The sequence below is a fragment of the Poecilia latipinna genome, unplaced genomic scaffold (genome assembly GCF_001443285.1).
Source record: "Poecilia latipinna isolate Pla-1442-1.1 unplaced genomic scaffold, P_latipinna-1.0 Scaffold58, whole genome shotgun sequence".
NCBI classification, from domain to species: Eukaryota; Metazoa; Chordata; class Actinopteri; order Cyprinodontiformes; family Poeciliidae; genus Poecilia; species Poecilia latipinna.
The window spans coordinates 572,025-584,550 of NW_015112674.1; the positions used below are offsets into that span (position 1 = coordinate 572,025).

The window sequence follows — 12,526 nt, forward strand, 5'->3', positions numbered from 1 at the left end:
AAAAGTTAATCAGGAGCCTGGCCGTGTAATGTTCTGTATGTCAGCACAAGTACTTTAAAACAAATTCTAAAAAAAACTTATCATATATATCATATGATTAAAATGTTCAGGAAAAACTGTTAACAATATTGACTCAAAGTAAAACTATGAGAAGCTTAGAACATCAACTGCCTAATCTGAAGAACATACAAGAATTTTCCTTCAAGTCTTCTTGTTTACAAAGACTGGAAATGTTTTTGGTTTGTATCAATGCAAACATGCTGAATTTAACCACAAGTGATGTTTCAAATAGCACACTAACTTTGAATCTAGCTCAAACACTGAATAAAGTTACAATAAAAATCTAACTTACCCGTCTCCCACCACCACGCACTTAATGTTATTCATGATATTGTGAGTTAGCCTGGACAAATTAACAGGAGGTAAAGTAAACCAGAGTCCTTGTATTGTCTGAAGTGTACAGCAAACTAAGTGAACTGTTGTGGAGTTTCTGGTTCATGTATTGTTACAGGAATGATCAGTTCCTGTAACCTCTTGATTTACCGTCAACAACAGCCTGAGAAATCTCTGGAATTCTGACCAGCTGTTGCTGCTGCTAAAGGTGACACACCGAATTTGGCATTTTCATTAGTTGTCAGTTGCAATCAACAATATATGAATATATGAATGTGAGAGAGATATATTGCTAAGATCAACAAATGTGGCCCAATGTGTGATCAGACTCCATGATGTGAACATGTTGATTCTGTGTGGCAATTTATTTAATTTTTCATTGTTTTCTATCATAATACATTTTTCTTAATCCAGCCTAGATTTTATGATATTTTTTAGTAACTGATTACTGGGGGAGTAACCAGTAATCAGTTACCCCCCCCCCCACCTCCGTAACAAGAAACTTGAGTAACTATGAGTAACATTTCATTTTTCCTTTGAGATTAATTAAGTATTTTTGAGCTCAGTTTGTTTCAGATGGATTCCAAACTACAACTTCCATTAAAGACTCTAAAATGTTGAAAAAAGTGACTTCAGGTTTATTTATTTATTTCAAACATAATAGAAGAATAAAATCACACATGAACAAGGAATGCAAAATACATTTTTGTACTACAATAATCTTAACATGCTTGAAAAGGAGTAGGAAGGAGTAAGGAACATATGAACTCTGACCTCATAAACTCATACCATATTTTCAGATGGACTCTCATTAAATCAAATAAAAAATAAACATGGGTTAATTAATGTCCCGTTTTATCTGGGTTTACATACGTGTATATATATATATATATATACACACATACATATATATATATATACACCCACACACTCATATGCATTAGCCTCAATTTACATACACATTAGTGCCATCTCTCACCCATATTTCTATATTTTGTAAAATGGCCTTATATTAATTTCTAAATTGTATTAATTTTTGATTTTGTTTCACCTCTTCATTTAACTTGTTCCATAATTTTACCCCATGAATTGAAATACAAAAACTCTTTCTTGTTGTTCATAAACTACGAATCCTTAAGCTTGACTAACCCATTAAGTTAAATCCCCTTCTCTTTCAGAGAATGTTCTGGATGAGCTCAGGTAGCAGTTTATTAGATGCCTTAAACATAATTTGAGCAATTTTAAACGTCACCATATGTTCAGATTTGAGAATTCAGAGTAAAGGGTTTGTGTTCTCATAAAAACTGACATTATGGATGTTTCTAACGGCTCGTTTCTGTAGGATACTCTGTGGTTGTAAACAGCTTTTGTAATTAATTCCCCACGCCTCTGAACAATATGATAAATATGGCAAAATCAGAGAGTTATATAGAATGTGAGATTATTTACTAAACATAATATGTTTAGTTTCTGCCAGGACTGATATGTTTCTACATAGTTGATTCTGTAAATGTTTAATATGAGGTTTCCAACTTTTGTCATCTATTATTACACCAAAAAACTGATTAACATATACCCTTTCCAGAGTTACACCTTCTGACTGAACTTGAATTTGAGTATTTTTGAAAGTTTCAAAAAACCATGATTTTAGTGATAAGTTAGTGATAACTTACTATTGTCAAACTGTTTCTTTAATTCACTGATTTCTGAGGTAAGTTTTTACCAGAGACTAGAATATTTGTGTTGTCAGCAAATAACACAAATTTTAATACATTAGACACTTTGCTTATGTTGCTTATATACTAATTAAATAAAACTGGTCCCAGTACTGACCCTTGAGGTATTCCACACACAATCCTCGGACAATCGAATTCAATATCTCCCATCTTCATAAATTGTTTTCTGCTCTGTTCCCAGTTTTCTTTTAGGTCGGACCTAAAAGAAAACTGGGAACAGAGCAGAAAAATAAATCACATCCTTGGTCAGTTTGAAAGGACCAAAGCAACCAGAAAACAGGAGAAAAGGACAGCTGGACATTATTTTTACATTAAGATGAAATTTCACATCTTCTCTGTTTCTAAAGACAATCATTTTTGTGGGAATTCTGACTCATGGTCCACATGGATCTCCATAAGAGTTTCTGGACTTTGGGGGGCAGCATGACCGTCCTGATGGCTTCATCAAACACAGCCTTGAGGCTGCGCTGCGTCAGAGCGGAGCACTCCAAGTACTTCACTGCACCTGGTTTCAGCACATACACAAAAAATTTGTTATCGTATCTATGCATCACATTGTTCAAAAAATGTATGGATGGATTTTGTAATCCATTGTAATACTTTCTTATTGGTGCTGTACCAATAAAAAAGTATTACAATATGAGGTATTGTAATACCTTATAGGCCTAATTGATATCATTAGAGCTGCACAATATATCTCAAATATTCATACCACACTGTAGTGCAATAATTATGGACTAACATATTCTAAATGTTCTGAACTTTCTTTCCCATTCATGTAATGCTTAGCCTGTCAGACAGAGTCACAACAGACATATCTGACATTGACTAAAATGTTAAAAGTCACAGAGTGATGGAAGAACAGATGAGAAAGAGAGGAAAGAAAAAATAGGCAATATTTACCAATATTAAAAGAAAAGTTCACTAAGGGACAAGGGTGTTAGATGGATAAAATTATTACCAACATAATTTTCTCAAGATGGAAAACATTAGACAACACAAATTTTATTAGTATTTTTACAACCAAACTTTTCTAAAAAGTAGAACCACACACACACACACACACCCACACCCACACACACACACACACACACACACACACACACACACACACACACACACACACACACAGGTTTGTTTGGGAACTTTCCATTGACTTCCATTCATTTCTACAGCCGAACCCTAACCAAAACTCAATTCACACCTCAGTGCTAAGCTTAACCCCAAACCTAAAAACAACGTTTCTCCTTGTGGGGTCCAGGCTTCGGTCCCCACAACAAGCAGTGGGTCCCCACAATGTAATTATGAGTCAGGAAAATGGTCCCCACAATTCATCAAATACATGGGACACACACAACACACATCTATATGAAAAGCCACCCAAATCATACACTGCTCAAAAAAATAAAGGGAACACTCAAATAACACATCCTAGATCTGAATGAATGAAATATTCTCATTGAATACTTTGTTCTGTACAAAGTTGAATGTGCTGACAACAAAATCACACAAAAATCATCAATGGAAATCAAATTTATTAACCAATGGAGGCCTGGATTTGGAGCCACACACAAAATTAAAGTGAAATGTTCCCTTTATTTTTTGAGCAGTATATTTTATTTCATTAATTAAACTTGGCTAAATATGGCAATGGTTTTGAAAGAAAGTGAACCAAATCCTGTTTTTATAACTGACAATAAAATTGTTCAACTGAGCCTAAAACAATTCAAAAACTGTTTAATACAGAAAACATGCAAAATTATTTTAAAGTTTTGGATCTACAAAGAATAACATTCCTTTCCTACAAAAAAGAAAAAAAATGGACCTTTCAGTTTTTGTGTTTTTTTTTTTTTTCTGGCCCGTTAGTTCTTCTGTAGCGCCTAGATACATTTAAACAGAAAATACGAGAACCAAAAACTGACCGATTTCTTTTGCCATGGCAAAGCCCTGCACAGTGGTGATTGGAGTTAGTTTCTTCTCCTCCAGAGCTTCAATGGTCTTACTGTCGTTCCTTAGGTCCACCTTGGTGCCCACCAGGATAATTGGGGTCATAGGGCAGTGGTGTCGCAGCTCTTGAAACCACAACAAAACAGGTTGTAAATACATCTGAAAGAATAAAAACATTTCTCCGTCCAACGGAGAAATGTTACAAAAATAGAAATATAAATTAACTTTATTTCTCAAGTAGACGTTGGGTCGTGTCAACAACGGCCCTTTTTCCTATTTAGTTGTGAGCAGATGTGAACATCTGGCCTTGTTGCAGAGAGCAGGCTGTTCTTACCTTGGCACGAACATTCTCGAAGGAAGATGGACCAACAACAGAAAAGCAAAGCAGAAACACGTCCTAAGAAGTAAAATAAAAAATATTCATAAATGTCTTTTAACACAAACTTTTTACAGTTCAATGTAAACTATTGAAAACTCTGTTGGACTTGTACTGAATGTAGTGTTTTGCAAGTAGTTATGTTAACGCTCTAACATTTTTTGTTTTTAACTTTAATGTGTTTTTTGGACAATATGTGCTACAAAGCAGCATTTACTGTGTTAGAAAAGAAAGTATAGGAACAGTGGTGCCTGAGTTTATTTTATAATCGTGTTATAGACTGGAGAAACTAATATATTCCAACCTCTGTCTTTACTGTGGCTCCCCGGGTCATGACATTGTGGTCTGCCCGGTCCGGCCAAAAGTCACCAGTAGACTCGGGGAGGCTGACAGGCCACCTTAAAAGAAACGAACAATCATTTCCTCAACTTCTTCTTGCCACTCTGTTTCAAAAATGACTTACTGGAATTCTGTCAGTTCTTGTTGATTGCATCCTGACCAAAAATGAAGCCGATAGGTCAAAATCCCAAGGAAGAGTTTGTTAAAGTTCGAAGTGTGTAAAAATGAAAAATGGCCAAAATTTGCCCTTTGACCCAAAATGGCTGCCTCCCTGTACCTCCAGGAGGCTTTTTGTCTTGATTTGAAGGGGGGGAGGGTGTCTGCCTACATACTGAATTTGAGATATCTACGATCTGCAGTTTGCCCTTTCTTGCGCTCGAGAATCTAGAACAGTTTGGCCATGCCCACTTGCGGTTTCACTGGAATCCCAAAATTTTAGTTGGGGACAATTTTGGGTGAAGTTTGCTGAGGTTTTGAATATGTCAGAAAAATAAGAAATCCTGTGATTACAAAAGGCCTTCACAGCACTTTGCTGCTTGGACCTAATTAAGGATAGAAAGGAAAAGAGACGGGACATCAGGAAGAAACAATGGAAATAAAATGAGGCCGGACACAAGGATGGAAAGGTTGAAAGCAAATGGCATAGGACACAAGGAAGGAAGGATGGAATGACAGAACCTGCAACCTGAAACTATTAATCTATAACCCAATTTAGAAAGAAAGATAACATTTCTATTCTACAGAATTGCTTTTAAATCAAGAAATTATCAAATGATTAAAATGTTCAGATAAAACCTTTACAGTATTGACTCAAAGTGAGAATGAGAAGCTTAGAACTTCACTGAATAAAGTGAGAATAAAAATCTAACTTGCCCGTCTCTCACCTCCACACACTTAATGCCATTCATTATATGGTGCGTTAGCCTGGACAAATTAACAGGAGGTAAAGTAAACCAGAGTCCCTGTGTTGTCTGAAGTGGACAGTAAACTAAGTGAACTGTTGTGGAGTTTCTGGTTTATGCACTGTTACAGGAATGATCAGGATTTCCTCTTGATTTACTGCCAACAGTGGCCTAAGGAATCTCTGGAATTCTGACCTGGTGTTGCTGCTGGTAAATGTGAGTAACCAATCTGTTTACTGTGATTCTTAATAAAGAAGTTTCATTTTAGGGAGAACATGTGAGTTTACACCATACTGCCACTACAAGCTGGTGATGCATTTACTAGTATTATTTAATATGGATCTGGAATAAATATTCTTTGGAAGAATTCTGTAATATTTTAACAAAACACAAATCCAAGAGAGCTTTGTAAATGCTTTATTTGTTTAAAAAAACCCCACAACACTACATAAAGATACTGCTGTACTGAAAACGATTACAAAGTGTCCAGAGTTTATGGCTCTTCAGAGTACCTGTACTAGTTTAGTTTTTCTTGTATCAGTTGGGCAGCATTAGGCATGGGCCGGTTACAGTTTAGAAAAATTATAGTTTCAAAAACCGCAAAACATGTTCCTATTAAGCCATTCTTCTAATTACAATGGAGTCATTTTTGCTAAGTGATTGTGACCTGAGTTTTCTTTGGTGAAATAGAACACAATAGCACTGCCCCCTCCCCAACGTGTTGCTGTGTTGTTGGGTTAGCTGGCAGGAAAAAAGGACCCCAGTTGAGCTGGAACCACAGGTGGCGCTACTGAGCACCTTTATGAAGTCAATGCTGCTTTAAAACAGTTTGGGTCAACAAGCTAGCCAAGCAGACAGTCACATTGACCAGCTTGTTTTTAATCCCACTATTACTGAAGAGCAGCTGGGATAAAGCTATAAAAGTTCAGCTTTCAACTGGATTTCTGCTCAAAGTCTGATTAATAATGTTGTGCAACATCTTAGAATAAAACTGCTTTGTTGTCATATGTAATTTTTGTTTGCAACAAAATGGTCATTTGAATCAGTCTGAGAATTTCCAACCAACCCATGTCTAATTTTTATTCAATATTAAGTGCCCAAAACTAATGAGCTCCACCCTTCAGATATTACAACACTGACTCACTTCAGTAACTTGGAATAAAGCATGAAAAACTGCAAACCTTCATGACAACATAAATATGTCTGAAATAATAATAATAAAAAAAAGAAATGTAGTGAATGCAATTAAAATACTGTCCTCCAGGAGTTGGACTCCTTTTCCTTCTGTCAGTTTTTGCAGGTTAGGGGTGACGTTGCCATGTCCTTCACATGTTGAAATTAGGGGGCACCGATAAACTGTCACATATTTCCTAGATTTTTGAGAAAGTGGCCGATACTCAGATGAAAAACCGATCTTATCTGCCTCCTCAAAAAAAATCAGCTGATTTTTGTTATATGAATACCTATATATTTAACCACTTTTCAGACAATTGACAAATTGTTATCTGTCAAAACTGGAATTGGCAGTTCAAGCTTTTTAAAGATCGGAGAGTAAATCGGTGCGACCCCAAGTGAGAAAAACAAACATTAAAACAAAAATACGATCAGCAATCTGGGTTTCTGCAACCTCCATCTGAATGAAGTCATGTAAACAAACCAGTCTGTCAAGCACAGCTAGCAAAAGAAGTGACATTTTTAAAAAAAAAATGTATCTAAAAACATTTTTGCATAAAGTAAAATTCAGTAAAGGCAGCAGGAATCTTAGTGTTCAGGGCAAAGTGAAGCACTGGACCTTCTGTAAAAATCTAGTAATATGACAAATCCACATTCAAGTAGTGTTTCTTCACTGCATATGACAAAAATACATTAATATTTTTCATAAAATTTCCAATTGTATTCTTACCATCACATCCTGAGGGCTTTTCAAATTTAATGGATCTGAAAGAGCCAGATGTCAGCAACCACACAAACATCTGGTTCCACTCATTAAAAAAAGGGGGAAAAAAGAAGCTGTACTGAGATCTATGAAGATCTTTCACATGGAAGTGAGACATAATACCGCTTCCAAGAATACAAAGTCAGGGCCATTGGAGATAGAAAATTTCAAGACTCATCTCAGAAATTTTCAAGAAAAAAGGTGGACATTTCTGAGTTTCAAAAGTTGATAATGTTCAACTTTTAAAACTCAAACTTTGTTTTTTCCAGAAAATTTCTGAGATTAATCTCAAAATTTCAGAGAGTTTAGGTGGAAATGTACTCCTTTTTCTTTTCTATTTTCCTCCTATGTACAAAAAGCTCTGATCCGGCGTGGTAGAAAAGCTAGTTGTAGGAACCTGTGGTCTGTTTTTCCTTCATCCTGGTCGTGTGTTCTGATCCGGACGGGTCTTCCTTACAGTACGGTGCACTTCCTCCTCCTGGGCTTCTTGGTGGGCTGGGGGCACAGGACCGCCCTGATGGCTTCATCGAACACCGTCTTAAGGCCGCGCTGCGTCAGAGCAGAGCACTCCAGGTACTTCACTGCACCTGGTTTCAAACAGCAACACAATCCAACTATTAGCATATTCCTCAGATTGGTAGAGGAAACGGGCGACATTCATAATAATTGCTGGAAAAGCAGCAAGCTGCACAGATCTATAGGCCTGTCGCAGGAATTAATGTTGCTGGATGATAAATTGTGCCAGTAATTATTACGATAAATGATAATATTATTTTGTGGTCATTTTCAAGTAATATGTTGATAATGGCAGAATAATGCAAAGTTTGCCCTCTCATATATTAATAAACTTCAGTTTGGTAAAGAACATGTAACACTGAACCTGGAAGACATTTTAAATATCCAAAGTAAAACATAGCAGCCAAAACAATAAATAAAACTAAAATAAAAACTTATATACAAACAAAAGCATAAATAAAATGGATTATGAAGCCTCTAAACAAAAATGCCCTTCAAAAAAATATCATCTTATGGGAATTATTAAGCTCATTTTAATTTATCGTGTGATTAATTGATCAGTTGCTTATTGCAAAATGTTTACAGGATTAAATTAAATTCATTTTGTGTCTCTTAAGTGTGTGTGTGTCATCCTGAATAGTTCATGTGTGATGGGGTCAAAGGTGTGGACTTTACAGAGTTTTATTGCATTAGTACTAAATAAGTTACTTTAGCTGTGCAGCCATCATCACTTAGTGTTTTAATATTTAAAGATGAACAAATGGTCTAGAGCTGAAGTTCTGGAAGCTTCCAATGGGTTAGAGAAATAATAAAAAGGTATTTTAAGCATCCAGCATACTGAGGGGAGCAAATCATCAGTGCAGATAATGCCAAAAGTAATCATGTTACTTATGGGTCATTGATGCAAATCTGAGTCAAAAGTTGAGTAAATACTGGCTCAGTAGTGACAAATATGATAGTAAAAATTGGTCTGGGCATGCGTGAAACAAAAACTGACTTATTTCCTTAGCCATGGCCAAGCCCTGTGGATAGATGATGGGAGAGAGTTTCTTCTCCTTCAGCTTTTCAATGGTGTCCTTGTCATCCCTCAGGTCCAACTTGGTGCCCACCAGGATGATTGGCGTCTTGGGGCAGTGGTGTCTGACCTCTGGATACCACTGCAGGACAACACGGGCAATCACTTGCAGAACAGGAAGTATGAGGGTGCTCCATTGTTCGATTAATGCCGAACACATGTCTGTTCATCATTACCAATATTCTCTTAAAATATCAATTTACCATCTCAAGCTACACTCCATGCTTTGCTTCTCATTGGGGGTGCACCGATAAATTGATTTCCTTAATTTTGCGAGAGTGGCCGATGTTTACAACATTCGTCTATATTCTGCTAATGTCGGAAAAACACAGTTTTGCAATTGTGATGTTTCCACTAAATAAGAAATTAAATTAAAATCACACGTGAGTAAGTTGTTTACACGACAAGTCATTAAAAATCACAGCAGTGACCGACGTAAACCAACATATTCATAATTCAGCCACCACTTCCTGTCGTCTTCTTTGTTGTTTTCACCAGTAGTAACATCTGGTTGATGATCACATGACTCATGATGCAGGAAAAAGTTTTTCCATTGCAGTTTTGTGAAACTCATCTATTTCAATAGGGCTGAAAAACCACCTCATCCCTACACAAAGACTTTTTATAGGAAAATGTGGGGGGTTTTCGAAATTGGCGAGTTTTCATCAAGCGGATTTTTTTTCATAATTCCAATTTGCGCAATATTATGTTCAATGGAAACGCACTGTCCCCCTTTAAGCTGCTGTGAGAGAGGGCTAACTTAACATCTTTTGAGATATAAAAAGAAACCGGTGTCATCCAAAATTGGATGACACCGGTCAGGTCAGTTTTCTTAAAGATCTATGATCTTTAAGAAAACTGCAATCAGCGCAGCCTAGATCCATAACGCAACCCAAGCTCCTCTTACCTTGGCCCGGACGTTTTCAAAGGAAGCTGGACTGACGAGGGAGAAGCAAATAAGAAAAACGTCCTGGAAAAAAAAAAAAAAAAAACAAAGGGAAAAATCAGTGGGTTAAAAACTTGATCTAAAAACATCACTGAAAGTATTCATACCTTAACATGACAAATCATGTTGTTAATTGAGTTAGAATACATAGAATAGAGTAATAATGACATAACAGCACAAATCAGGACTCATTATATTGGTTAAATACAAAGTGACTGTCTCTCTCTGTCTCTTGCACAAAGACCAGATTGTTGTGAAGACAAACGGCGTAAACAAGAGCTTCTTTTTACTCCATCTTACTGTTCTCCAGACTGTATATTAGTCACTGTACTTATCTGAGAGGGAGATTGTTTTGTTTTGTTAAATAACTCCGAGTGAAGACAGTGTTCGCTCTGGCAGCGGCTAGCTAATACAGATCTGTGCAGGACAATGGACAGAGATGAGCTGTGTGTACGCTCACTGTCTGAGGGTAGGACAGCGGCCTCAGCCGGTCGTAGTCCTCCTGTCCTGCTGTGTCCCACAGACCCAGGTTCACTGGTTTCCCGTCCACCATCACGTTAGCAGAGTAGTTGTCAAATCTGTGAGGAAAGAGCTGAAAATGAGCTTTCAAGCACATTCCTGCTGACCAGAAGTTTACTCTAACACATTTTAGGTCCATCACATTAAGAATGACCAGAGCAGAGGAGCGTGGGACTTACACCGTGGGGATGTATTCTCCTGGGAAGGCGTTGGTGGTGTAGCTGATGAGCAGACATGTTTTACCCACAGCCCTGAGGAGGCAGAGAGAGAGAGAGAGGGCTACAGTAAGAACAGTGGATTTCATAAGCAGTGAAAAGTATTTCTAATTCTACCTCCAATGTTCACCACCCTGTTATCACAAAGTGAGGAAATATATTTCCAGAGAATCAGCAGGTCACATCAGAAGTCAGAGACTAGGAATTGGGAAACACAACTTGGATTGGTCCTCCAGGTTAGGACTGGAACGGACCATTATTTTTAGTGATGATTCTGACGATCAATCAGATTGAAAACAAATGGCGCATTCTGCTGAGTTTTCATTTAACCTCCTAAACCTTTTTTTTTTTTTTACACAATATGAAAAATGCAAAACGTACAGGTTTTTTTTTTTTTGTCGTTTTGGCTTATTGCTCTCAGGACCCAAACCTACCTATAATAATAAATACTATTTAAAATTATTTTATTTTGGCATTATTCTAACATCTCTCCGTTTTGTTATTGTTGTGGTTATTAGTGCAATTTATTTTTTAGAGTGAAATGCATTTAAAGTAATAAATATGACTTTCTGCCCATTATCGGACACCTATTCTTACCGCTAAACAGTCAGAACAATGTTCAAAAACTCATGAATGTTTTATGGCAATATGTAAAAACTAAATATATTGGCAATATAAATTGTCTCAGAATTTCAGCTTAAGAAAAGATTAGATGCTTTTAACCTACAAACGTGATACTGGATTAAGTTCCTTTCATACTCCGTCAGGTGCCACGAATTTGACATTCAGCTTTTATTTTTTAAAATGTTACTAGTCGCCCACTTTTACTTAATAAAGTGGATGCAACTCAAACGTTAGGAGTATATATATATAATATAATATAATATATTGACTTAAAAGGTATAAAGTAGCATGCTGCATCTGACTGAGGCTAAATCTGTGACCCAGCTGGAGGGACAGCAGCCACCACAGCAGCTGTCAATCTATCTGGGACTGTTAGCCGCTAGCCAACTGTTGCTAACTGGGTCAAACCAAAAACCACAATTTTTAAACTTTAATTCTACAACGTATGATTCAAACTCTAACATTTGAGGTTAGAATGAGAATAGAGACGTAAATTAACTCACCCGTCTCCCACCACCACACACTTAATGGCCTGCATTGATCCCAGTTAGCTGATCAAGCTAACAGCAGCTAAACTAAAGCAGTCTGCTTGTGCTGCCTAAAAGTGCAGCGAAAAGAGAGATAATAACTCCGAAGTGATTTATAAAAATTCTACATAGAACGAACTATCTGACTGTCCGTGTCTGGTCAGGAGCAACACCCCAGTGAAACTTCAGATATGTTAAACACACAGACAACACCCAGAAGAAAAAAAAAAATCGAAGCAAGATTGAAGGAAAAATACGCCCACGGTTTGATTTGGAAACTGTAGATCCCTGGAAGTCTTATCCGGTCCGAGCCGAATAATGGTCAAAGCCCGCCCTCTAGTGGTTATTACTTTGTGTGACACACAGCGATTGTCAGTTCTCAGAACATTGGCATTGTTTTCCTTTATCCTCAAAACCAAAATAGAATACCTAAGTATGGCAACCCAAAAAATATACAGTTGAAATTCTTAAATGA

The 12,526-nt window shown here is 36.9% G+C and overlaps 2 protein-coding genes across 3 annotated transcripts in view; both read right to left on the bottom strand.

The window, feature by feature from the left end:
- Positions 1 to 536, bottom strand: part of LOC106961762 (ras-related C3 botulinum toxin substrate 1-like) — a 7,225-nt gene extending 6,689 nt beyond the window's left edge. The window contains exon 1 of one of the 2 annotated variants that reach the window (XM_015055743.1): positions 353 to 536. In XM_015055743.1, coding sequence (XP_014911229.1) covers positions 353 to 387 — 35 coding nt within the window. In that variant the 5' untranslated portion in view covers positions 388 to 536. The remainder of the gene's footprint in view (positions 1 to 352) is intronic. The other variant, XM_015055748.1, reaches the window with a different exon arrangement.
- Positions 537 to 7,966: 7,430 nt separating this feature from the next.
- Positions 7,967 to 12,308, bottom strand: LOC106961773 (ras-related C3 botulinum toxin substrate 1-like). Its single transcript, XM_015055762.1, has 6 exons — positions 12,028 to 12,308; positions 10,865 to 10,936; positions 10,627 to 10,744; positions 10,128 to 10,190; positions 9,143 to 9,302; positions 7,967 to 8,216 (listed from the first exon to the last, which is right to left on the bottom strand). Exons 1-6 carry the CDS (start codon positions 12,060 to 12,062, stop codon positions 8,083 to 8,085), a joined length of 582 nt encoding a protein of 193 aa, XP_014911248.1. The 5' UTR covers positions 12,063 to 12,308; the 3' UTR covers positions 7,967 to 8,082.
- Between the last annotated feature and the right edge of the window lie 218 nt (positions 12,309 to 12,526).

Coding starts and splice junctions, on each gene's coding strand:
- LOC106961773 (XM_015055762.1), bottom strand. CDS start 12,062: ATGCAGGCCATTAAGTGTGTGGTGGTGGGAGACGG. Junction 10,191..10,626: donor CGCTGTCCTACCCTCAGACA/GTGAGCGTACAC, acceptor TTTTTTTTCCAG/GACGTTTTTCTTATTTGCTT. Junction 9,303..10,127: donor TTGAAAACGTCCGGGCCAAG/GTAAGAGGAGCT, acceptor GTTGTCCTGCAG/TGGTATCCAGAGGTCAGACA.